Genomic DNA, 27661 nt, shown 5'->3' with positions numbered 1-27661 from the left:
ATGACTACCTAAACCTTTCATTATTTTCATTTTTTCCTTTTTTTAATGATTTATTTTTATTTTATGTGCATTAGCATTTTGCCTCCATGTATTTTTGTGTGAGGGTATCAGATCGCCCTGGAACTGGAGTTATAGACAGTTATGAGTAGCCTTGTGGGTGCTGGGAATTGAATCTGTGAACTTGGGAGCCTCTGGAAGAGCAACCTCTTAATGGCTGAGCCATCTCTCCTCTACTTTTTGTGGTCTTTCTTCTTTGTTTCTGATCTTTTTCTCCTCCCCTCCCCTCCCCTCCCCTCTCTTTTCCTTTCCTTTCCTTTTCCTCTCTTCCCTTCCTTTCCTTCTCACTATTCACCTGTCTCTGCCTCCTCAGGGCTGAGATTACAAAGTGCACTAGGCAGGGCTTTGAAATCTGTAGGTTGTATAACACAATGGATTGTTAATTTGGTTAAGGTCCTAAGTCGATTTTGTTGCTATTCAAGCCTAATTTATTGGAGAGAAGTAGCTCTGCACTTACACTCTGAAGGTTGTCCTTCAAAAGAGCATTAATGGAAAACATTCTGCAGCAAGCACAAATGGTCTTGTTACATGCATAACATTCTGAACAAACACAAATTCTTAGAAATATTGTAATTTTTGAAGCATAGGGCTAGAAAATATTTATGATCTCTTTATTGTAGCATTATTCTCATGTGGGTTGGAACTGTAGCCTTTTTACGTTTGACAGATTTTGAGCTATGTAGCCATCTTTATAATTTCATATGCATATGGACAATTTGTCCAATTTTTATTCTTATGTGATCTGAAAACTTTTTAAAAAAAAAAACTGTAAAAACCTAAGTTGCATTTTCCTTTCTCCCACATCAAAAAGTTAAAACATGGCAGAGTTCACCCTTAGGATATTAAACTTTAGCTTTGATTTGCATCGAAAAGTCCACTTAATTTTAATTTTCAGGGTTTAATCACCATGGATTTAACTCTGTGATAACTTTTGAAGAAATATTGCAATTCCTATCTTTACTAGGTTTTATTTTATAAGCCGACTCACTTGGCTAGTTAGTTCACAACCTACCTCCGCACCCACACTTGGCGCTCCCCTGGAGCGTCCTGGCTCCGCCCACCACGAGTGGGTATGAATCATGACCCTGGGGCTGATGGACTGGCCAGCAAAGCCTGGACAGAAAGGCTGTCATTCGCTGGAAGCTGCCAATTGGTTCAGGGTGAAAGCGCGGAACCAATAAGAGTCACGATTCTCAAGAGCTTGGAGCGCGCGGGAAAGAGAACCTTTTAAACTGTGGCGGGAACGTCATTTTCGGGTTCTTGTTCAGTTAATACATACGCAGCTGGGGCGTTGGTGCGAATTGTCTCTTGCTGTGTGAACATGGTGCGGACCAAAGCAAACTACGTCCCGGGAGCCTACAGAAAAGGTAAAGGGAAGCAGCATGGGGGTTATGGGGTTCCCTAGGCCGTCTGTCCCTAGGAGGGAGCCTCCGTGGCTATCCACCTCACCCCCACATCGAGCTAGGAAGCAGGCTCCAGGCCCACATCTCGAGGAAGCTGCGGAGGCCTGGCAAGACCGTTTTGCTGCTGTACATCACCCTGCTCTCCGCTAGGCTGGGACTGGTAGAACAAAGGTCGGGGGTCCGAGCTCTACAGCCTCTTCTGAATGCTCCCCTTTACCTCTCTTTGCAGTGGTAGCTTCTCGAGCCCCCAGGAAGGTGCTTGGCTCCTCCACCTTTGTCACCAATTCTTCATCGTGCTCGTCGAGAAAAGGTAGGAACGGTCCTGGAAGCTTAGGAAGTAAAATAAACCCCCGAAAGGAGATCAGGCCTGGCATAGCAGTCCCGAATTGTGAGGCCCTGACCTCTGTGAATTCATTTTTATTTAATCTTCCTCTGGAATTTGTTTCCCTTGTCATCCTCACTCCTAAATTTCTTCCTTGCCCTCTAAGGGGGCCTTGGTCTTTCAACAGGCTTGGTTTGGAGTATGAGGGGAGGTTTATTTTTAAACCTATTTTACTTTTGAATGGTGTTTAGTTTTTTTTTTTTTTTTTTTTTTTTTAAATATTTATTTATTTATTATGTATACAATATTCTGTCTGTGTGTATGTCTGCAGGCCAGAAGAGGGCACCAGACCTCATTCCAGATGGTTGTGAGCCACCATGTGGTTGCTGGGAATTGAACTCAGGACCTTTGGAAGAGCAGGCAGTGCTCTTAACCACTGAGCCATCTCTCCAGCCCTAGTTTTTTTTTTTTTTTTTAATATTAACCGTTACTATTTTCTCGGAGGCTACTTAAGTGCCTCCTCATTAGATTTAGAGTGACAGTTGACAGTACTGATACATTATTTGTAGGGATGTGTGTGTGTGTGTGTACTGCTTGTCTATCCAACCGCCTATAAACTTTGTTGGACAAGTGCTCTACCACTGAGCTACAACTTTTTTTTAAATATTTATTTATTTATTATGTATACAATATTCTGTGTGTATGCCTGCAGCCCAGAAGAGGACAGCAGACCCCATTACAGATGGTTGTGAGCCACCATGTGGTTGCTGGGAATTGAACTCAGGACCTTTGGAAGAGCAAGCAATGCTCTTTAACCTCTGAGCCATCTCTCCAGCCCCCACTGAGCTACATCTTCAACCACACTGTCCCAATACAATTATCCTTTTGCTTCTGTTTGTATTTCTCCCTTCCTCCCCCTCTGTGCCCCTTCTCTTCCCGCCTATCCTTCTTCTCTTTCTCCCTCCTTCCCTCTCTCTTCCTTCTTCCAAGGTCTCCTGTAGCCCAATCTGGCCTCAATCTCTAGTACAGAGAATAACCTTGAACTCCAGATTCTTCAGCCCTCTTTCTGATCCTTCTGCCTCTACCTCCCCAATTCTGGGATGCCAGGTTTATTTTGTGCTGGGGATCTAACCCAGGGCTTTGTGCATGCTAGGCAACTCTACTGAGCCACATCCACAACCCGTTCTCCTCTTCTCTCCCTATTTCTGGTATGTACAGGTATGTGCTACCACACCTGCTTTTTTTTTTTTTTTTTTTTTTTTTTTTGAGATGGGATCCTTGGTTTGTTGCCCAGGCTGCTGTTAAAGCCCTCCCGCTTTAGACTTCTGAGTAAGTAGGATTGCAGGAGTTAGCCACCATACCCAATAATTCATGGTTTTTATGCCAACTCAACCCATATTCCTCCCCACCACATACCATTATTTATTTGAGATAGGACCTTTATGTGTATTTAGCCAGACTAGCTGTAATTCTCTCCTGCCTCCGTCTCTGGAGTGCTAGGATTACAGGCATGTACTACACCATACTCAGCCCTCAATTTCCACCAAATCTAAAGATCTCATTAGGAAATATTTACTATGTCCACCTCTTCAGATAAGATAGTAGACAAAATTTTTGAAAGCAGATAAAATTATTCAGAATGTCTTATATTTTGTACAACTAGGGTAAATTCTTTCAAGGCCACCTCTTATTGTCTGGCCTACTGCTTAATCACTAGGGCTAATTGAATAGGTCCTTAATATGTGTTAAACAGCCTGGCAAAGAGGTGCATGACTCTAATCCTAAGTGCTCTGGAAGTGGGGCAGGACTACCGTATATTCAGAGCCAGCCTGGGCTACCAAGTAAGTACCAGGTGTGCCAGGGGGCCCTAGCAACACAAAAATAATCAACTAAACAAGAAGTGGCTTGTTATAGTGGCACATGCTTGTATATGAAATACTGACTCACCCCACCCGCCATTAAGATAAAAATGGTCATAGATTTGTATTTTTAATGTCAAAAATATATGAATTATAGTATTCTCATTCCAAATTACTTTTATTATTGTATTTATATTATCTGTGTGTGTGTTCATATATGCACGGATTTGCACACTATTACACACATATGAGGATAATTTGTGGAACTCAGTTCTCTCCAGTCCAAACTCTAGTACTCATTTTTTTTTAAATATTTATTTATTATGTATACAATATTCTGTCTGCATGTATGCCTAAAGGTCAGAAGAGGGCACCAGACCTTATTACAGATGGTTGTGAGCCACCATGTGGTTGCTGGGAATTGAACTCAAGACCTTTGGAAGAGTAGGCAACACTCTTAACCACTGAGCCATTTCTCCAGCCCCACTCTAGTATTCTTTACTAGAATACTCTAGAGTTCTTTACCGCTGAACATCACTCCAACCTTCATTTTCTAATTCAAGACGGATGTTATATTACTTAATGCCTCTAGAAATCTGATGTTAAAGAAAGACAATTACATCTAATTTTATTTAAATCTGTTTCTGTTTTATAGCTGAAAATAAGTATGCAGGAGGGAATCCAGTTTGTGTGCGCCCAACTCCAAAGTGGCAAAAAGGCATTGGAGAATTCTTCAGGCTGTCTCCTAAAGATCCTGAAAAAGAGAACCAGGTTCCTGAGGAAGCAGGATGCAGTGGCTTAGGAACATCGAAAAGAAAGTAAGTATGCTCTGGAAGACAGAAAATATCCCCCTAAAAATAAAAAACAAAAGGGATCGTGAGAAATTTTGAAGTTTCTTTTCAAGCCAATAAGAAAAGGAAAACTATGCTTTAACTTCTAATAATTTTTATGTTGCCCTAAACTTTCAAAAATTAATTTTTACTTACTCTAAACAGTAAGTAAATTTATTCCTCTACAGTTTTGTTTTTATTTATGCTTTTTTTTTTTTTTTTTTTTTTTTTGTCTTTAAGTGAGGGTTTCTTTGTTTAACAGCCCTGGCTGTCTTGAAACTCACTCTGTAGACCAGGCTGGCCTCGAACTCACAGAGATCCACCTGCCTCTATCTCCCAAGTGTTGGGATTAAAGGTGTGCACCACCATTACCAGGCTTGTTTTGTTTTTTGAGACAGTCTCTGTGTGTAGCCCAGGATAGACTTGAAGTTCTTGTAATCCTTCTGCCTCAGCCTGCTAAGTGCTGAGAGGCATGCGCTACCACACTTTATAGTCTGCCTGCCTTCCTCCTTTTCTCTCTTCCCTCATTTTTTTTGCTTTTTTTTATGCCTGTTTTTCTTTTTTTCCAAAAAGAAACTTCTATGTCAGTTCATCTAGTGAATTCCATTAAGCCCCTTATACCCCACAAAATTACTACTGTGTATAGCTCAGTGTAAGTCCGATACTCAGTGTGCATGCAGTGCTAGGTTTAGTCTCCAGTACCAAAACAAGTAGTAATACTATACGTTGAACTTTCACAAGAAATATACAATTAACATAGAGAAAGGAATCAGAAATAACTCTCTATAGAAATATATATATATATATATTTAGTATACAGCCAATAATATATAGTATATATTTACATATTCTCTATAAATCCTTAAGAATTCTTCAAACTGGAACTGGAGTTTTTAAAATTATTTTTTGGTTTTTTGAGACAGGGCCTCTTATGTAGCTCTGGCTATCCTGGAATTCACTATGTAGACTACGCATACATTTCAGACATCTGCCTTCTGAATGCCAGGATTAAAGGCAATACCATGCCAGCTTGTTTTTAAGATTAATGAATGAGAATGCTAGTGATAAATGTTGAGCTCAAATTCTGGATGAAAAAGTATAATATCTGGGATTAGGGAGATGGCTTAACCTATAAGAACATGTACTGCTCTTGCAGAGGATTCAGGTTTGGTTCCCAGCACCTACATGGCAGCTCACAACTGTGTGTAACTCCAGTTCTAGGGGGTCTGATACCTCTTCTGACCTATTTGGGTTCCTGCAACATGTGATGTACATACATACAACTGGGCACAAATATACATGTATCTATAAAATAGATATATATATAAAAGTAAAAAATATTTTTTAAAAAGTATAATCTACTTTGCAAGACACACATACACACTATAAAAATATAACAAGTATCAATAATTATATATCTGGATAAAAATCTTATCTCATGCTACATACTATCAATTTCTAACAATCAACATCTATCACTTTAGTAAGAATCACAAAAAACAAAAACAAAAACAGGCATAGTAGCTCATGCTTTGAATCCTAGCACTAGGGATGCAGAGGCAGGTGGAGCTTTGTAAGTTCTAAGCCAGCCTGGTCTACACAGTGAGTTCCAGGACAGCCATGGCTACACAGACAAATTCTCTCTGTCTTGAAACAAAAAGGGGTTGGGGGCTGGGAATGTAGCTCTCAGTGGAGAAAACTTAGCATGTTTGAGGCATTAGCTTCATTACTCTGCACGTAAAAAATTTAAAAAATTGGTAAAAAATGTATTTGAATTTTTATAGGTTTATAAGTATTGAAGCCAAGGGACACACATGGAGGCTGGGGGATGGGCAGAGGACAACTTTCAGGAGTCAGTTCTCTTTCCACCTCTACATGGGTGTCAGGGATTGAACTCATGTGTCCAGATTCAAATGACGAGCAAGCACTTTTATCAGCTGAGATATTTCAATGCCCCTACTTTTTAATTTTTGTTTGTTTTTTTGAGACAGGATCTTACTATGTAGCCTTGGCTGGCCAAGAACTCACTATGTAGATCAGGCTGTCTTGGAACTCACAGAGATGCACTTGTCTCTGCCTCCTGAATACTGGGATTAAAGTTGCATACCTCCATGTCTTGCCTACTATTCCCTTTTTAAAAGTGTTTTGATTCTGGGGCTGGAGAGATGGCTCAAAGGTTAAGAGCATTGACTGATCTTCTAGAGGTCCTGAGTTCAATTCCCAGCAACCACATGGTGGTTAACAGCCATCTATAATGAGATCTGGTGCCCTCTTCTGGTGTGTGGGCATACATGGAAGCAGAATGTTGTATACATAATAAATAAATTTTTAAAAAGTGTTTTGATTCTAAAGGAAATTATTTGTGAGATTGAGGCTAGTCTGAACTATCTAAGATCCTGCTTCAAAAAACTAAACAAAAAAAAGCACTTGGGTGTAGAAAGAGAGGGTGTGGCACATGACACTGCCATTGTGATGTCTTCATGAAAGTAAGACCTGGTTTGAAATCTCCACACCAGCCAAAAGCCTAGAGAAATTCCAGCTCGACAAGCAGCAAGCTGGACACTCGGCACCCTGACCATCGAGGGTGAGAGGATGGCGGTCAGACTCTGTTTGGGGCTATTGCTCCTCGTAGTCCTCCCCATGCAGGTTGAGTCATTTCTCCCTGTATCCAGCACAGCAGGCCCTACCTACTATGAAACTGAGGGCCCTGATGACTCCACCGTGGAATCCTCCAGCAACTCCCTAAAAGCTATAACTAATCTCCTTGGGGTCTTGCTTACCTTTCTGTGTCTTATCCGTTAAGAGCCTCAGACCAGATCACATTCTAATATTGGACCAAGTGGCACCTGCAAATCCAGTGTTGCAAGGAAAACAACCAGGTCTTCACATCTGCTCATCCCACTGGTTTTAGTAAAACAGAAAATCCTGAGAAGCTCAAATTGGACTACCTTGAAGATCATCTCAAGGGTTAATTAGATGGTGAATACTAATCTTAAATCTCCTGGAGTTTCACATATAACAACAGAGAAAGACAATGCTGAACACTGGTTAATGATTTCATTGCATGTGGTTTATGAAATATGGATCATTAAAAATCCACCTTGAAAATAATTTCACTTTGCTCTAGAGAAAAAAGTGTGCAGTGTGGAATGGAGATTCAGTATTCTTTATGGTTCACTAAACCACAGGGCTTGTAAAGTAATTAGGAAATAAGAAAATATTTCAGATTTTACATGTATTTTGGAAGGAAGTATAAGAAAACTACTGTAAATTCTCTTCTCTCCATTGCCATTCTCTCTGTGCTACAAACTGAACTCTGGAACTTGTAAGCATTAGGCAAGCTCTACCTCTGTACTATAGTCGTTTAACTCTGTCTTCCTCTCTTTCTCTCTTTGTGTGTGTGTGTATTTTGTTTTTGTTTTTGTTTTGAGGCAAGGTTTCTTTTTATAGCCCTGGCTAACTGGGAACTTGCTCTGTAGACCAGGCCGGCCTGGAACTCAGATATCCTTCTGTCTGGGGTGCTGGGATTAAAAGTCTGTGCTACCACTACCCAGCTCTCTTTCTTGCTTTTTTTTTTTTTTTTTTTTTTTTTTTTTTTTTTTTTGAGATGGTTTCACTCTGCAGCCCAGGCTAACCTTGAACAAGTGGCAACCCTTCTACCTTAACCTCGCCGCTCTCTGGTTATGGGTTAGAAGTGTGAACCACCATACTTGGTTGCATTTAGCTTTTTGTATAGTAACTGACATTAGGGCAAGGATGGGTTTGAATCTACTTCCTGAGTAATCCCCTCTACCTGGTAACCCACTCTTGCTTTGAAATCACTCCGTAGCTAGAGCCTTGTACTCTATCCTCCTGTCTTGGCCTCTATAATGATGAGATTGTAGCTATGCACTGGGCCTGGACATGTACCTTAGTGACAGAAGGCTTGTCAGCCCTTGGTTCAACCTCTTACCACTGCAAAAACGATAATGTATTGATAGGCATTATATACCATGTTCAGCTAGTAATTTAAAAAAAACAGATATTTTTATTTATGCATATATGTATGTGCCTGCATGAGTTTATGTTTACCACATATGTGCAGGTACTTATGAAGGCTGGAGGGCACAGATCCCCTGGAACTGGAACTACAGGTGTTTGTGAGGCACCTGATATAGGTGCTAAGAAAGGAACTATGTCCTCTTTAAGGATGCAGTAAGTGCTCTTGGTTTCTACAACATCTCTCCACAACTCATCATTCTTACAAATATACTCAAAAGCTACACAGGTCAGTCTGGGTTACCTGAGACCCTGTCTCTAAACAAATGAAAACCAGACAAAAATGACTTCCACCACATGGAGAGAAATTATATAGTTTCATAGGCAAGTTTAATCTATAGTATAATATAAATCAGCAATAGTCAGGCACATGCTTTCGTTACATCGAGACAGATCATGAGTTCAAGCTATCCTAGAGTACATAGTGAGAATGTCTCAAAAACCCAAAACAAGTGATAGTGATATAATTCTGTGGTAGAGTCCTTGTCTAGCATATATCCCTGGGTTTAGTTCAGCGCAGAGCAACTAAACAAGAAAACTCAAAACAACAAAAGCTAGATTCTACAGGTTGACACTATTTTTAAGCCACTTTTGTAGATCTGCCATTGTTTTAGAGAACTGTGATTATCCCTTTATTGAAACAGTAAATGAATATATCAGAAGGAATGTGAACTTCTGAATTCACATTCTGCTATGGTTATTCCATATAACCTTGTTTTTTGCCCCAAAGCTGGGCAAGCTCCTTTTGCACATAGAACTATTTGCATGAGTGTTTTTCCCTTTTTAGGCATTTTCTAAAAGTTACATTTAGTATGGTGTGTGTGTGCGTGTGGGTGCGTGCACATGCATGCAGGCATGTGCCATGGCACATGTATGGCATCCAGAGGACACTGCAGGAGTTGATTTGCTTCTGCCATTGAACTCAGGCCATCAGCTTGGTGGCAAGCACCTTTACCTGCTGAGCCATCTCCTTGGCCTTCTTTTCTAGGCTTTGACTTCAAATTAGTCACAATGGCTTTGCATTTTCTTTTTCTTTCATTTTTCTAAAATATTTTTTCTTTTTTCTTTTTTTTTATTTTTCGAGACAGGGTTTCTCCATAGCTTTTAGTTCCTGTCCTGGATCTAGACCAGGCTGACCTTGAACTCACAGAGATCCACCTGTCTCTGTCTCCCAAGTGCTGGGATTAAAGGCGTGCGCCACCACCGCCTGGCTCTAAACTATTTTTTTTCAAATTTATTTATTATGTATATAGTGTTCTGGGCACCAGATCTCATTATAATGGGTTTGAGCCATCATGTGGTTGCTCAGAATTGAACTCAGGACCTTCAGAACAGCAGTCAGTTCTCTTAACCTCCGAGCCATCTCTCCAGCCTTAAAATATTTTTTTTTTAGTTATGCATCCAAGGCAGTGGGTTTTGTTTGACACTTTAAAACTTTTTTTTTTTTTCTGAAGATGAGGACTGAACCCAGGGCCTTGTGCTTGCTAGGCAAGCGCTCTACCACTGAGCTAAATCCCCAACCCCGACACTTTAAAACTTAATAAGCTGGGCAGTGGTGGTGCACACTTTTGATCCCAGCACTAAGGAAACAGGCAGGCAGATCTCTCTGAGTTCGAGGCCAGCCTGGTCTACAGACAGATCCAGAAAAGCCAGGGCTACACAACACAGTGAAACCCTGTCTCAAAATACAAACAAGGCTGGATGGCTCAGCAGTTAAGAGCACCGACTGCTCTTCCAGAGGTCCTGAGTTCAATTCCCAGCACCCACATGGCAGCTCAGAACTGTCTAACTCCAGTTCCAGGGCATCTGACCCTCACACCAATGAACATAAAATAATAAATTTAAAAAAAACTGCCTACAGTTAAAAAAAGTTAAAAAACAAACAAAAATAATAAAAATCAATCCCTCCCCCACTTAAAATTTGTGTGTGTGTGTGTGTGTGTGTGTGTGTGTGTATGTAATGTGCTTGTGCCTCTTCGAAGGCCAGAGAAAAGTTTCAGGAGTCGGTTCTTTTCTTCCACCACTGGGTTGTCAGGTGCCAAGTGCCTCTACCCACTGCACTATCCAATGGCCCTCATTGTCATTTTCACGCTGTATTATACTTTGTTCCTATTTTGTTTCCCTGTACTGACTTAACCTTTTTGCACATCCCCTTTCTCTTCCTTGCTTTTGAATTTCATCGCATCTATCTAGTTCCTTTCTCCGCTCTTACACTGTGCCCTCATCTCATAGTCCCTTTTCTATTTTGATGTTCTTCCTACACATACATATGTATGTACAAATATATTTAAATTTAAATTCTGTGTATGAAAGAGAATATTCAGTATTTGTCTTTCAAAGTATTGGTTATTGGATGTAACATGATCTCTAGTTTAACCCATTTTCTTGGAAATATCAATTTTTTCAAAGATTTCATTAAAAATTTTAAGTTTTTATTTATGTATGTATGTACATGTGTATGGGTGCCCACAGAGATCAGAAGAGGTCATTAGGATACTCTATCCTATGTGGTGCTGGATATGAACTCCTGTCCTCTGCAAGAGCAGTAAGTGCTCTTAACCACAGAGCCATCTCTCTGGCCTCTAAATGTAATTTCATTCTTTTTTATAGCTAAATAAAATTCCATTGTGTATATGTGCCAAGTTTTCTTTATTCATTCATCTATGATGCAGCTGTAGGCTAGTTCTTACCTTGACTTGTGATCAGTACAGCAAGCACAGCCTTGAATTCAGAGATCCACCTGCCTTTGTCTTTCAGGTGCTAGGATTAGAAGCATATTCCACCATTTGAGCCTGGCTTCAGATGTCTTTCTCAATCACCTGGAGCATGCTGATTTGACCTGACTAGACTAGCTGACCAATGAGTCTCAAATCCTCCTGTCTCTGCCTCCCCAGCACTGAGATTGCAGGCATATGGCATTGTGCCCAGCTCTTTTTTTTTTTTTTGGTTTTTTGAGACAGGGTTTCTCTGTAGCTTTGGTGCCTGTCCTGGAACTAGCTCTTGTAGACCAGGCTGGCCTCGAACTCACAGAGATCCCCCAGCACTCGGGGATTAAAGGCGTGCGCCACCACCGCCCGGCTGTGCCCAGCTCTTTAATGTAGATTCTAAGGGGATGGAACTCAGGTCTTTATGTTTGCTTTGCAAGCATTTTACCTATCAAGAAGTCTCTTTAGCCTCGTTTACATAAATCTTTTTTGTTTTTGTTTTTGTTCTTTCAAGACAGGGTTTCTCTGTAGCTTTGGAGCCTGTCCTGGAACTAGCTCTTGTAGACTAGGCTGGCCTCCAACTCACAAAGATCCTCTTGCCTCTGCCTCCTGAGTCCTGGAATTAAAGGCATGAGCCACCACCGCCCAGAATAAATCTTTTGAACATAACTATTATGCCTAATGAAATTCAGACCCCTGCAAAATGGATGTTTGGGTCATGATTTGTTAACTTATCTTGATTTCCAGTAAAACACAGTGAAGGCCTTCCCATAATCTATTAGTACATGAAGCAGGGGCAATCTCATACCAACGCTGAATACTTTGTTATAGCTTCCTTCTTTTAGTATCTGGTCTATGACCATTTGGGCTCACTGGATCTCATTTGGAAACAAAGGATTTTAGAGTAGATACTACTAAAGTTTCTCAACTCTAAAATAAAATTGTGATAAAGTTTTTAATTGACTATAAAAAGAATGATAAGTACAGAATGGCTTTGGATTGATATTAATATACCTTTATTCAAATGTTGTGATTATCACAGCTTACCAAATGATTTGGTTGTTATTTTTAAAGAATATATCCATGTAGTCCAAAGAATATGGCAATTTGTTTGCTATTTTTTCTCTACTTAAATGGATTTTTTTTTTTACTTTGTATATCATGAAACTTTTATTAACAGGTTATATTCTATTTATCAATCCACTTAACACTAAAATCAATGCTGTGGAAATGAGATATTTTTAATGGGACAGTTTTATACATGTATGTGATAATATTTTTTCAAGATTTATTTTTATATGCATTGATGTTTTTCCTGCATGTGTGTCTATGTGAGGGTGTCAGATCTTTAAAACGAGTTATAGACAGCTGTGGGCTTTCATGTGGGTGATGGGAATTGAACCCAGGTCCTCTGGAAGAGCAGCCATTGCTTTTTACCACTGAGCCATCTCTCCAGTTCTTAATCATATTTCTATTTTAAAGATTTAAATTATGGGGCTGGAGAGATGGCTCAGTGGTTAAGAGCATTGCCTGCTCTTCCAAAGGTCCTGAGTTCAATTCCCAGCAACCACATGGTGGCTCACAACCATCTGTAAAGAGGTCTGGCGCCATCTTCTGGCCTTCAGGCATACAGACAGAATATTGTATACATAATAAATAAATAAATAAATAAATAAATAAATAAATAAAGATTTAGTTCAATTCCCAGCAACCACATGGTGGCTCACAACCATCTGTAAAGAGGTCTGGTGCCCTCTTCTGGCCTTCAGGCATACAGACAGAATATTGTATATATAATAAATAAATAAATAAATATTTAAAAAAAAAGATTTAAATTATGTGTATGGATATGTGCATGTTGAGTTCAGGTACATAGGTAGGCCAGAAGACAGCACTGGCTCACTTGGAACTGAAGTTACAGACAGTTGGGAACTGTCCAATATGGGTTCACAGCACTAGACTTGGGTACTTTATAAGAGCAGCAAGTGCCCTTAACTACTGAGCAATCTCTCCAGCCCCCATTTATTTATTTGTAGAATCTTTCTATGTAGCCCAAGCTGTCCCAGCCTCCCAGTGTAGGAGTTACACATCGGAACATGCATTTTTATTTTTTATTACTTTGTAATATTTATTTTGTGTGTGTGTGTGTGTGTGTGTGTGTGTGTGTGTGTGTGTAAGGCCCAAAGAAGAGCTGGAGTTACAGGAAGTTGTGAGCTGCCTGATATATGTCCTGGGAACTAAACTGCTCTCCTGTTCAAAAATGGATGAGCTGGATGATGATGGTGGCGCACGCCTTTAATCCCAGCATTTAGGAGGCAGAGGCAGGCAGATCTCAGTTGAGGCCAGCCTGGTCTACAGTGCAAGTTCCAGGATAACCAGGACTGTTACACAGAGAAACCCTGTCTTGAAAAACAACAACAACAACAAAAAAGAATGGATGAGCCATCTCTCTGGTGTTTCTTATTTTGTTGAGTCTTATCACATAGTTCTGGCTGACCTGATACTTGGTATGCAAACCAGAATAGCCTCAAACTATTTTTTCTTTATTGGCAATCCCACTGCCTCAGCTTCCTGAAGTGCTAGGAGTACAGGTATACACTGCCTACCTGGCTCTTTTTAAGTAAAACTCATAACATGTCCTAAATGAAAAATGCTGATTCCACGAAGCAATAAGGAATAGTGTTAGAAGGTTTCGTTGTGCTAGTTTTTGGAACTGTTTACACTTGCTAATTATTAGAGTTTAATTTTCTCTCATTTCTAGTTACTTGAGCCAGACCTTTATTATTAATGTTCTGATTTTATAGACAGTTGATACTTGAGTGATTTAAATTCTCTTCTTCACAGAGCATGTCCTTTGCAACCTGACCACCCAGATGACGAAAATGAATAGAACTTACTCATCTGCATAATGTCTTCAGTTTACTTAGGTATTCTGGGATGTAAATTTGGGTAGATGTGTTTGTTTATTTGACTTGTTGACTACGCATTCATGTAGCCATTCAAAACAACTGGCTGTAAAAAGGGAGGATTTTTATAATTTGTAAATTATAATTGCATACTCGAATTTATAATGTAATAAGATGCTTCTTTTACCTGTTAAGTTTCTTGCTAAAATCAACATTGCATGATGTTCTAATTACTAATATACCGTCTTTGAGATTTGCTTAGATCTATGTACCAATACCATATTATGGACACTTCATTATTGAAATAGTGCCAAATTGTTATGGCTTGTTTGCGTTAAAAACTCAACTTAGTCTTTTTCACATTAAAAAAATCAGTATTAACTGAATTTAATCTCTTGCCATTTCTTAAAATGGGGGGGGGGGGACAAAGATAAAATGTCAGCTGGGTATGGTGGTGCACACCTTTGATCCCAGCACTCGGGAGGCAGAGGCAGGTGAACCTCTTTGAGTTGTAGGTAATCCTGATCTACAAATGGAGCTACAGGACAGTCAGTGCAGTTGTATAGAGAAACGCTGTCTCAAAAAAACAAAAACAATACCAATAGAATCAGGAACAAAGATTTCTTAGATATACATTCAGTTCAATATCATAAAATATTACCTTTTTTGCATATGTATTTTTTCTTTTTCTTCCCCAAGACAGAGTTTTTCTATGTAGTCCTGGCTGTCCTGGAACTTGCTCTATAGATCAGGCTGATCTTGAACTCAGTGATCCGCCTGCCTCTGCCTCCTGAATGCTGTGATTAAAGACTTTGCCACCATGCCCGGTTTTTGCCAATGTTTTTAAAGTCGGGAGTAAAAAATTTGACAAATCATGCTATAAATCAAGTTTTATGCCTCAAGTCCTTAGAATTTCCCTTTCATTTCTCTCTCCTCCCCCACACTCCTTTGGTTTTTTTTCAAGACAGAGTTTCTCTGTGTAGCCCTGGCTATCCTAGAACTCAGTCTAGACCAGGCTGGCCTCTAACTCACAGAGATCCACCTGCCTCTGGAGTACAGGGATTAAAGGCGTGTGCCACTACTGCCCTCTCCTTCACTTCACAAGATGATTTGATCATTGAAGAGATAGGTATACTAATTATTTTGAGGCAGCATCTCATTATGTAGCCTCTAAGTGGCCTGAACTCAATATGTAGAGCAAGCTAGCTTTGAACTCACAGATCTGTTTGTTTCGTAAATGCTGGGATCAAATATATGTACCACTATGTTAAATGATATACTTGATTTTCTCATTGTGTTTTGTTTAATGACAGGCTATCAATTTTCAAAATTATCCATGTTCTTAGCAGCCATGTTTTTGTGTAATGTTTAAAATAAATGCGCAGTTTTACAATACAGTATCCATTTGTGTTTCCTACCATCTATACTATTTTATTTCCAAATACAAATAAATGTATTGGTGTTATTTTTAAGTCAATTTACAAATCATTTGAGATCAGCTGATTATAGACTTTTTTATGGTTTGTCTTTTACATTTTAGACACTAAGCAGAACCTCTTAATCCAATTACTTTGAAAATTATGTTTCTTGTTTCCTTTTTTGTTTGTGGTTTTAGCTTTTTAAATAAAGGTTTATTTTTATTTTATGTGTTTTGAGTGTTTTGCCTAAATGTACATATGTGTATGTGGAGTGTGTGTGTGTGTGTGTGTGTGTTGCTAGAAGAGGGCCTCAGATCTGCTGTACCTGGAATTAGGATACAGTTGTTGTCAAGTGGGGGCTGGGAACTGAACCTGGGTCTTCTACAAGAGCAACAAGTGGTCTTAACCACTGAACCCTCTCTCTAGCCATGTTTTAGCTTTAAAGAGGATCTCACCAAATCTCAGGTTGAACTGAAATTCAACCAGGCTGGTCTTGACCCTGAGACAATCACCCTCCTCATCTTTCCATGTGCTGGGATTACAGTTATCTGCCAACACAAATGGGTAAGTTTTGTTATTGTTTGTATTTTATTTTTTGAGACAGGGTTTCTCTGTGTAGCCCTGGCTGGCCTAGAACTTCTTTTTAGATCAGGCTAGTCTTGAACTTAAAAGATTCACCTGCCTCTGTCTCCTGAGTGCCGGGATTAAAAGAGTATACACCATTGCTGCCTGATTTTGGTTTGATTTTAAGAAGTAGGTTAAAGTTTATTTATATTTTATGTATGAGAGCTCTGCATGTATAACTGCAGGCCAGAAGAGGGCATCAGATCCTATTATAGATGGTTGCGAACAACCATGTGGTTGCTGGGAATTGAACTCAGGACCCCTGGAAGAGCAGTCAGTACTAGGAACTGCTGAGCCATCTCTCCCTCTAAACCAAGTCTTTTAAAGTCAGGTTTTAGTAGCTCTGAAATCTGATTTGCTCTCACTAGTAGAGCAACTTTATGCTGGTGAGCCTAATGAGCCAAATTCTGATGTGTATAATTGTTTCCAAAATGTAGGATATATTGGATTTATTTACAGTCTGCAGACATATATATGGGTATGGATGTGTTGAATGTGTATAAAGGTCAGAGGACAACTTGTGAAAGTCAGCATTTCCCAGTAGGATCAAAGATTCAGGTCTTCAGGCTTGCAGGAAGCACCTTTATTTATTCAGCCATCTCCCAGCCCCTTTCTGCTTTATCCCCCACCAGCCCATTTTGAGACAGGTCTCCCTATAAACAGCTTATAAATCCTACTATAGTTATAATCTTCCAGATAAACTCTTCTAGAAAAACTGAAAGTTTAGAAGGGCCTTGTCCAACCAACATTATCATAGTTGGTCCTTTTTTAAAAAAAAAAAATCTTTGGAGACCTAGCGACGGGCGGAGGGCTGCGACAATGGGGCGGGCATGTTGCAGTCAGGGATACACGATCTGGGCGGCAGAGCCGGTTCGGTGCTCCATGCAGTGCTCCGTGCCCCTGCTAACTGGACATGTGAGGCCGGCAGAGCAAGCCGGGAAGCAGCGGGGTGGAAACGTAGCAGGGCCCGCAGCTTCAGCAGCACCACAGTGGCTATGGCCCCGATCAAGGTGGGAGATGCCATCCTCTCCGTGGAGGTATTTGAAGGGGAGCCTGGGAAGAAGGTGAACCTGGCAGAGCTGTTCAAGGGCAAGAAAGGTGTGCTGTTCGGAGTTCCTGGGGCGTTCACCCCTGGCTGTTCTAAAATCCACCTGCCTGGGTTTGTGGAGCAAGATGAGGCTCTGAAGGCCAAGGGAGTGCAGGTGTTGTCATGTCTGACTGTTAATGACATCTTTGTGACAGAAGAGTGGGGTCGAGCCCATCAGGCAAAAGGCAAGGTTCAGCTCCTGGCTGACCCAACTGGGGCCTTTGGGAAGGAGACAGATTTATTACTGGGCTATTCTTTGATGTCTCTCTTTGGGAACCGCAGGCTGAAGAGGTTCTCCATGGGGGTAGACAATGGCGTAGTGAAGGCGCTGAATGTGGAGCCGGATGGCACAGGCCTCACCTGCAGCCTGGCCTCCAGCGTCCTCTCCCAGCTCTGAGACCCGGCCAGATGGAGGTCCTCTGTTGCTCCATCTTCCCTGCCCAGCTTTGGGCCCAGAGGTCCAGCCCCTCCTCACCTGGGGCCCCTTAAATGGAACCTTGACCATATTTCTGCAATAAACAGTCTGATTTTCGTCTTTGCCTTTAGCATGGCAAAAAAAAATCTTTGAGAATAGTATACAGAAACAGAGGAGACTGTCATCAAATCAGATGGAAAGATGGTTAGAAGTCACAGTAACTCCTCAATAAATAGACTGTTCCATGACTCAACAACTGTAATATGAAAGAATGTTGAGTTTGAGTTGTTTTAACTACCATCTATTTACAGTCCATTCTTTTTTTTTTTAAATCTTTTAAGAATAACTTATTTATTATGTTCTGCCTGCATGCCAGAAGAGGGCACCAGATTGTATTATAGATGGTTGTGAGCCACCATGTGGTTGCTGGGAATTGAACTCAAGACCTCTGGAAGAAAAGCTGTAAGTGCTCTTAACCTCTGAGCTGTCTCTACAGACCTGCTTGGCCCATTCTTGAAAGGATGTGCTATTCCATATTTCAATTTTCTTTCTTTCTTTCTTTCTTTTTTTTTTTTTTTTGTTATTCGAGACAGGGTTTCTCTGTGGTTTTGGAGCCTGTCCTGGAACTAGCTCTTGTAGACCAGGCTGGTCTCGAACTCACAGAGATCCGCCTGCCTCTGCCTCCCAAGTGCTGGGATTAAAGGTGTGCGCCACCACCGCCTGGCCCACATATCAATTTTCAGTTATTTAAAAATGTTGTCTCTTTAGCCTTCTTTTCATTAGGCTTAATGTTTTACTGTTTGTCACATATCCTGAGTTTCTCTGAATCACTTGTGCATCAATTGATTATTACTTAGGCACAAAAAAGGCAAATCTGACTAAATTTCTTCTTTCTTGCCTTGAGTAGTCATCATAAACTATTCATTTCTAGTTTGGTGTTATTTTTAATCGTTTATTTTTATTTTATTTTATGTACATTGCTGTTTTGTCGGCCTGTCTGTCTGTGTGAGGCTGTCAGACCCCCTGGAACTGAAACTCCTGACAGTTGTGAGTTACCACGTGGGTGCTGGGAATTGAACCCTGGTCTTCTGAAGAGCAGTCAGTGCTCTTAACTACTGAGCCATCTCTCCAGTCCCAAGTTTTGTTTTGTTTTTTATGTTTAGAGAAACCAGATGAACTCTAACAGTACATATTTTGTTTTATTGTTTATAACTCAGAGTGGTCTTGAACTTGGTCCCCAATCTGTCTTCTGTGTGCTGGTGAGAATACAGGTGTGTGCTACCTAACTAGCACTCTAACATGTTCAGCACTAGTTACTCTAGAGTACTGAGTTTCCCAAAAAACCATCAAATTTGCTTTATTAAAAAAGACATTTATTTATGTGTATGAATATTTTGCTGTATGCACATATATATGTGCACCACATGCACACCTGGTATCATGGATCCCCTGGAACTGAAGTTTCAGGCAGTTGTGAGCTGCCACATGGGTGCTGAGAATTGAACCTAGGTCCTCTAGAGGAACAGCAAGTGCTTCTAGCCACCGAGCCATCTCTCCACTCCCTTTGCTCTTTTTGTTGTTTAGTCCAGAGTGGGTTATAATTCATGTCAATCTTCCTAACTCAGTTCTGAAGTGCTAGAATTACAGGCATCATGCTCAACTTAATTCATTAAGTCATTACAAAGAAAACAAAATTAAAAAGTGAATTTAAAGACAGGAGGCTGGAAGTCCCATATTAATCACATGATACAGGTACTGTACTGGCTTTTTGAAGGCAACTAAGATCTAGCCTATGAACATAATATTCTGCAGTTCATATTAAGAGTATATCCTAGCCCAGCCGAATAACTCAAAGGGAAGGGCAATTGCTGCTAATACCAAGCCTGGCAACCTGAGCTCAGTCTCTGGGATCAATCTGGTTGAAGGAGCGAAGGACCTTGAGCATATTCTAATTTCCACATTCATACGCCTACACCAAAATAAATATAATAATAAAAGAATATGGATTCCTGTAACATTATTTACAAAATTACAAAAGTGTAGTTAAACTCACACATGTAGCTTTAGGTTAGGACTTTGCTACTTATCTTTCAAGGTCTCCAAGCAATGAGTATTTGAAAATGAAAGAATTACAAAAGCTCATTTGATCATTTAGGACACAACTCAGTTTTTCAGACACATAGAAAAGTGAATTAAAAAAAAACCCAGCTGTGTGGTGGTGGTGCACACCTTTAGTTCCACCCAGCACTTGGAAGGCAGAGGCAGGCAGATCTCTGTGAGTTTGAGACCAGCCTGGTCTATAGACCGAGTTCCAGGACAGGCTCTAAAGCTACACAGAGAAACCCTGTCTCGAGAAAACAAACAAAACCAAACCAAAAAAGCCCCAAAGCAGTAAGGGAAGGAGCTAAACGCTGCTTATAAAGCACTCCAGTAGGGGTTGTGTTCTGTAAAGGTGTGTGCATTGCCAGGAGCTTAAGCTCATAGTTGAATATAATTTAATTTTTTTTAATGAGGCAGTAATTTCTATAGGCCCCATTTTTGTTTTAAACCATAACCATGTTTACGTACATCATAAGCTGTTGCTCATTGGGCTCAGATTTGTATTTATTTTAGAAGTTAAAGGATCGTATTTACACCCATTGGCAGTTGAAATAGTAAACTCTGGTAGTGCTTTATCACTCATCACTTGGAGCCAGGTGTGTGTGTGTGTGTGTGTGTGTGTGGTATCAGACACACATGATAATGGCAGAGGTGGGGATATTTTAGGCTTATTAAACAACCTGCTACTGGTACATCAGAAGCTAAAGTGGTTCTCTAAAAGCTTTACTGAATTGATTACCTAGGATGAATCAATTTAATGTCATCCTATGGGTCTAGGAAATGAACAGAGTTACCAAACCTAGTTTTCTATCCTAGCTGAGGTGAACAACAGTTTACCAGTAATTTTGTGACTGATAAAATTGGGGCCTGTAGTTGCAAATCGGTGGAAAAATATTTCGAAGCTAAAGTTAGGAAAGTCAGTCCATCCTGGTGATGCATGGTTTAAATTTCAGCATTCAGGAGGCAGAGGCAGGTGGATGGATCTCTTGAGTTCAAGGCCAACCTGGTCTACACAGTTCAGGTCAGTCTGGGCTTCATAGTGTCCTGACTCAAAATATAAAGTCTCATAATGATTCCCACCACCCAGGTTTCTCTTAAAATGTAAAGACTGAAATTATACGGGTCATTTTATAAAGAGAGGGTTATTTTGTTGGCTTCTGCCCAACCATCGTTTACCGGTTTTTTAAATGTAAGATTGAACCTAGTGCCTGAGGCATGCTAAGGAAAATGTTTTAAAACTGGAACTCCCCATATAAACTGGGCTTTGTACTCCCTATGCTCTCTCCCTCTGGAGTCCAAGCATTACAGGCCCGCTTACCATGCCCACTTTAAATGAGGTTTTGCTCCCCACCCACTGCCCCCACCCGCTTTTTTCAGTGCCAGGGGATAGAACTAAGGACCTTGCCCATGCCAGGCAAGTGCTGTACCATAGAACTACATCCCCGGCCTTAATGAGGCTTTTTTATGGACAACGTTCTTGTTCACGGAATAGGTATGATGGTTTATTCTGAAGGATTAGTTGTCTTCTTACTCAAGCTTAGTTACTGGTATTCTTTACTCTTGCTTTGTTGTTTTAGGGAGTAATTTTTCCCTGGTCAATTTACATGGAAAGCCCACCTCCTTTAGATAGAGCTACGTTATTTCCAGGTTACATATAAATACGCTAAACCTTATTTTAATAAAAGAAAACAAGCTAAGACGAAACTTTTCTTACCCTCTATTCGACTTCTCGGGCCGTTTCAGAACGAAATGCCTGCAAATGTCTGGTTGAAACGACAGGAAATCCACCAAAGGGAGAAGCCTGCTAGACCAGGAGAAACTCCCGCTAGGGCCCTGAGAGAGGAGCTTTGGGAGGAGCCGCCGGGTTGGCCTAGGATTCGAGAAGAGGCGAGAAGGTGTGTGTAGTTTGGCGCTGGTGTTGGAGAATAGCTGAGGGAACCAGACTACCTGCGGCAGCGAGGCGTTTACTTGGTCTAATACTGCAAATTAAAGGTCTAAGGATATTGCCAAAGGAGAACACGAAGTTCCCGACCCACCGCCCAACAGTCCCAGAAGAAATGGAGGGTGGGTATCTTTAAAGGCACTTCCGCTTAGCAACCCCACGCTGTTGCTAAGGAGGGGCTGCAGCATGGACGACCCGGAAGTGGTGATCTGAATTTCTCATTGACTGCTGAGGGTTTGTCCTATCAGGAGAGCCAGGATGCAGCTGCGGCTCCTGGAGGTGGGTGGGGCCAGCATTAGTACTTCCGGTTTGGCTCCGGCCGCCCCTCAACTCTTCTCCTTCCCCCCCCCCCCCTCCGCCTCCTCGTCTCCCTCCCGCTCCTGGGAAAGCGAAGCCGTCGCTTTAAGGGTGGCCGTGAGAATCACTCGGCGTCTCGGGGAGGGGACCGCGCCCGCCCCCTTGGAACCTCGGAGTGCGGCCGATACAGGTAGTTGCTCTGGCTTCGACTGGGTCTGGGAGACCAATCTGAGGAGATATGTGTATGTGTGTGTGCGTGTGTGTGTGTGTGTGTGTGCGTGTGTGTGTGAGAGAGAGAGAGGGGCTTTGGGGGGGGGACCCTTCTCCGGGGCGGGGCGGGGGACGCCGGGATCCGGGGTGGGGCACGGGCCTGTCTGTGGCGGGTTGCGGGGGCGGGATGGAGGGACCAGGGTCCTTGCGAGCGAAGAGTTGCGGGTGGCCGGTTAGACTCGGTCGCTGGAGGCTGCCTTCCTGAGGCAGAGACTTCGGTCAATGCAAACCGGGAGTTTCCCACCTGGAGTGCCCGCTCCCGCTCCGAAAGGGGAGGGAGGGGGAGCATCATTCAAGGCCGAAATCAGGGTACGGACTTTGCTGAATGGCTGTGGTCATCCCATACTTCACACTGTCCGCGTCCCGGACCCTTTCTGCTGGGGCAGAGCCGGGCTTCGAGGACTTGTAGGGGTTTCATGTCTGCTGGGCATCGCGGAGCCGCCCTTGGCAGGGCTAGGGCAGAAGAGTGGGTAATGAGACCTCCCTCCACCCAACTTCCGTGCGCTTCCCCCGCTTCTTCCTTTATTGCTCTCTCGCCCCGGCGCCCTATAGGAGCGGTTGTCCCCCAAGTGGGCACGCATCACATCATAAAAGAAAAGAGTGTGGAACTGGATTTGTTGCCCCTGGATGGTATTTCGGATATTTGCAAATGGCCAGGATGGCATATTCTAGCAGTCTCCCGGAGCGATATGTATGTATCTGGTATGAATTTTCTTAGAAAAGTGCAATACTGGAAAGCATCTATTCAAACGTAGCCTTATAAATATACATGCTTAAAACACACACACACACACACACACACACACACACACACACACACAAATCCATATAAATGGAGGTCTAGATGAGACATGTTGAGGCAAATATTTTCCAGCCTTTTTCATCTGCCAAACCTGTGGTTTAAACGAATCAGAAATACTCTCTTCATTTCTGTTTAGCTGACTGAATTGTAGGTAGTTTAGTGATATATGTCTTAGAACAAGTGAACATTTGGAGAGAGTCCCTCTCCGCTGTTGAGCTGTCTCTTAATCTTTTAAGGAGATAATTGTACTCAAGTGGAAATGTTGGCTTTGAGAAAGATAATTCTGGGAATGAATCAGCCTGTGCCTCTTGCGAGTTGTTGACCTTGGGCAAGTCATAGACTATAGCAGAGTTTCAGTCTCTTCACAAATAGGAGTTAAATTTTAATCAGTGTTATAAGAGAGGTGATTGTTTATATAACTCCATTTAAAACAAGCACCTTTGAATTTCAAGATTGTCGTTACGTAGTTAGAGTAGCCCAACTTAGTGGAAGAGGATTTTGAAAAGGGAACTGGATGGAAATGTTCAAAGAGAACATTTTGAGGGGTTTCTTTTTCTTTTTTTCTTTTTTGTTTTGTTTTGTTTTGTTTTTCGAGACAGGCTTTGGAGCCTGTCCTGGAACTAGCTTTTGTAGACCAGGCTGGCCTCGAACGCACAGAGATCCGACTGCCTCTTCCTCTTGAGTGCTGGAGTTAAAGGAGAGAGCCACCACTGCCTAGCTTCAATAGTTTCTTAAAGCATGTAGTAAATACTGTATGTTTTTTATCTTGAAATGACCAAAGTACATTTGATAGATATTTCTCAGATAAACCACAGTTATATATGGATTGAAGTAAAAAAAATTTATAAGTAACTTATTTAAATCTTAACATCATGTCTTCTTAAACGCTGTTGGAACATAAAATAGAAAGTAGTTGTAATTTTAAGATTTAGGTCAACATCACTTGCATGAGTCATCTTAGTTAGATTTAGTTTATAGTATTAGGAAAATTTAATTTAATTCTGTTTTGTTTTTTGAGACAGTCTCAGCATATAACTCAGGATGACCTTGATCTTGAGACACTCTTTTCCTTTAAGAGCTGGGATTACACCTATACCTCACATAGAGAATTCTTACATATAAACTGTAAAATAAATGAAAATACAATAAATTTTTCCCTTTAAATCATTAGTCATCAGAATATAGAAATAACTTAGAAAATGAAATCTTGATAAATACTTATTTGCCTTGTGGATTTAAAATAACAGTTCTATGTAACTTATTATGTTGGGCTTTTCTTTTTCCTTGAGAAAGGGTCGGGGTTGGGGATTTAGCTCAGTGGTAGAGCACTTGCCTAGCAAGTGCAAGGCCCTGGGTTCGGTCCTCAGCTTCAGGGAAAAAAAAAAGAGAGAGAGAGAGAAAGGGTCTCACTGTAGCTTTGGTTGGTTTGGAACGTATTTTATAGACTAGGCTTACCTGGAACTCACAGAGATCCATCTGCCTCTGCTCCCTGAATGCTGGGACTAAAAGCCGGCACCACCACACCCAGCTTATGTCAGATTTTCAACTAACAGGTTTTCTTTGTGGTTAGTAATTTGAAACATTTCAAATGTACTTTGTACTCAAAAGAGGCTGAATATAAATAACTCCCTTTACTATTTTTTGCATGAAAAGTAGGTACGAGGTTTTCAATCTGGTGTGACCTTTCAGAGAGGTTTGCACATTTTTTGTAAAATTGAGAGAAGTTTTCAATATCTGTTTTTTTTTAAAGATTTTATTTATTATGTATACAATACAGTGTGCTGCCTCCATGTATGACTGCAGGCCAGAAGAGGGCGCCAGATCTCATTGTAGATGGTTGTGAGCCACCATGTGGTTGCTGGGAATTAAACTCAGGACCTCTGGAAGAACAGTCAGCGTCCTTAACCTCTGAGCCATCTCTCCAGTCCCTCAATATCTCTGTTTTAAGCCGAGTTGAAATTATGTTTTGCTATAGTTGAAGATTTTTGGTAAAATGATTCAAAATTTTAAATGGCCCTTTTTAGGGAGCAGTTTTAAATATAAATCTAGGGTTTTGCTATGTTTTTTGAATTCTTCTTTTTCATGACTTTTTGAATCTTAAAGTTGAGGTCACATTGTCTTTGCTTTTATCAGTGCCCATTTTTTAACCTGCCTTTTAAATAAAATGTTAATAATCCACTTATTTTCATATAAGGAATAGTATAATAGCTGTTGATATGAAAATTCTGCCTAAATTATATTCCATACATGCAAAAATGTTGGAGATACTTTCTTTGGTGATCTTTTCCACATAAAATATGTGACCAATCCAAAGACCTGACAACTTCAGTTGTGTAATTGGCTTGTGAGGGAATTTTAAAACTACTGACTCTCCTTTGAGCATGTCTTTAATAGTCTTAGAAATTTAGACATGATAGAGGAGGTATATGTAGGGAAACATACACACATATATACATTCGTACATACACACCCTATAGTAGAATCATAGACTAAGCAAAGTAGTCAGTTGTATTGTGCTGCTGTTAAATCATGAATAAAAGAGTTATTGTGGGAATGTTGAAGTTATTTTAAGGGGCTCGACAGTGAAGAGCATGGGCTGCTCTTTAATTCCCAGCACCCACATGGCAGCTCACAACTGTCTGTAATTCCAGGTCCAAGTGATCTGACACCTTCACACTGATGCACTATAAAAAAATTTTTTTTTTAAAAGTCCAGAAAATACTTTGTTTTTTACTTCAGCCACATGACTGTTCTCTCCTGAGCTTGTTTCTAACAGTATATTTTAATGAAATAATTAGCTTCTTATCAAGTTAAGTAATCTTTATATTAAGAAAAAAGACAATGTAGCTAGAATTTTTATGATTATTTTTATTTTATTTGCCTTGGTATTTTGTCTGCATGTGTATATGAGGGGGCCAGATCTTGGTCTTACAGACCAGACCATTGTTAGCTGACATATGAGTGCTGGAAATTGATTCCGGTCCTCTGGAAGAACTGAGCCATCTCTCCAGCCCGCATAGTTAGATCTCAGTATGACCAATTTTTGATAAAAACTTCTTCAGTGTTTTTACATACATAGTAGACTTTCCTGGAAGAACCTTGAATTTGTAAAATGATAGTTTTTCTCTTAATAGCTAACTCTACCCATTTGTGCCTAATATAGAATCTCTGAGAAGCTGGGGGAAAAAAGAGTGAATTTACTTGAGAATTACCATTTTAAGTTTTATAGATTACTCATTTAGAAAGCTAAATTGAATTTTGACATTATTGGGATTGTGTTCAAGATGGACTAAGGGAAAAAAATTAAATGCCATCTGTTTCACATTCCTTCTTTCCTCGCCCCTTCCATATTTTATGGCTTTGAATTCATCAGATTATTTTTCAAAAATATAAACCTCCAGTAGATTTGGATTATATAATATCAACTCCTCTCAGCGAATGTGTAACTAAATGACTTGGATTGTTATGTTGCTGTATAGGACAATAGGAGGCATTGCTTCAAGATAATTGTTGAATTATTTAATATTTACTGTGTGTGAGTTAGCTTCTTGTATCTTTTTATTATCTTGGTAAATGTTTGTTTGTTTATTAGTCCAAGCTGGCTTCAAACTTGCCATGTAGCCCATCTGGCCTTAAGTTTTTGATCCTGTTGCCGATGTCTCACAAGTGTTAAGATTACGGGCTGTGCCACCAGGCCCAGCACTGATAAACCGTTTTTCTTGTTCCTGCTTACTATAGTCTAATTTTGGTGAAAGCTGTGTTAAAGAAAGGAGAGTATTAGAATAAATGATACTGTCTAAATCTTTATTCACTTGATAGATCACAGCCAGCAAAAGTCTGCTGAGAATTTTTATTTAGTAACAAACCCACTTTATAGCACCTTGTAGCAATAGTTTTTCCTTACCTATATACTGTAGCTTAGTTTTCATCCAATATGTATGCCCAGTTCAATTTGGATTATTTTGGCAGGCAGGTTCTAGTCACATTTGAATCTAAATAAACCCCAGGGAGGGGCTATTGGACTTCCACAACTGAAAAAAAAGCATACCTTGCTGAGGTTATAGTAGTTGGTACTTAGCATGGCCTGAGAGAGCCAGGCATCTTGGATAGACTGTAAAGGAGAACTAATGTGGTATCCCAGAAATGACCTGAAGAGAGCCATCTGGACAGAAGAGAGTCGCACGCTTGTCTCCAGCAGGAATGTTCTGGTAAGGTAGGAAGACAGATGGACTATCTACACCACTGTAGTCTGTCCCTCACTTAAAAGCTTCAAGTGGGCAGTGTAGTTATGTGGGGGCTGGGATGCCAGGGATAGCAATTGTTCTTTCTTTGCCTGTCACAATGGAGGTGTGGGCATTCTGGGAAAGGATTTTCTCTTGGCTTTTACAGCATGGCCAGAGAAGGTGGGTGGACAAAATAGCTATTGCCTTTTTCACCAGAGAGGATTTGGTACAGTACCTCTTTTAGTGCTTGGGGAAGTCAGAGTACTACAGTTTGATACCTTCATCAAAATGCTGCATAAATTTTCTAGGAGACATAGCATTGGATCTATGTCTGTTTCTCCTACACATACTAACTCCTTATTC

The 27661-nt window shown here is 40.7% G+C and overlaps 3 protein-coding genes across 4 annotated transcripts in view; all 3 read left to right on the top strand.

The window, feature by feature from the left end:
- Positions 1 to 1263: 1263 nt before the first annotated feature.
- On the top strand, positions 1264 to 15758 carry Pclaf (PCNA clamp associated factor). The gene is made up of 4 exons (XM_041679616.1): positions 1264 to 1424; positions 1690 to 1770; positions 4297 to 4459; positions 14059 to 15758. The coding sequence occupies exons 1-4, from the start codon at positions 1379 to 1381 to the stop codon at positions 14102 to 14104; spliced, it is 336 nt and encodes a 111-aa protein (XP_041535550.1). The 5' UTR covers positions 1264 to 1378; the 3' UTR covers positions 14105 to 15758.
- Positions 15759 to 16992: 1234 nt separating this feature from the next.
- LOC121466087 (peroxiredoxin-5, mitochondrial-like) lies at positions 16993 to 17677 on the top strand. Its single transcript, XM_041679615.1, has one exon. It carries the CDS (start codon positions 16993 to 16995, stop codon positions 17644 to 17646), a length of 654 nt encoding a protein of 217 aa, XP_041535549.1. The 3' UTR covers positions 17647 to 17677.
- Positions 17678 to 22062: 4385 nt separating this feature from the next.
- Positions 22063 to 27661, top strand: part of Csnk1g1 (casein kinase 1 gamma 1) — a 124662-nt gene continuing 119063 nt past the window's right edge. For both annotated transcript variants that reach the window (XM_041679472.1, XM_041679471.1), the window contains exon 1: positions 22063 to 22193. The gene's annotated coding sequence lies outside the window, so the exon portion shown is untranslated. The remainder of the gene's footprint in view (positions 22194 to 27661) is intronic.

Source organism: Microtus oregoni, unplaced genomic scaffold, assembly GCF_018167655.1.
Source record: "Microtus oregoni isolate MIOR12 unplaced genomic scaffold, Mior012 000032F_ref0000030, whole genome shotgun sequence".
Classification (NCBI taxonomy): domain Eukaryota; kingdom Metazoa; phylum Chordata; class Mammalia; order Rodentia; family Cricetidae; genus Microtus; species Microtus oregoni.
This window is presented reverse-complemented; position numbering and strand designations above follow the sequence as displayed.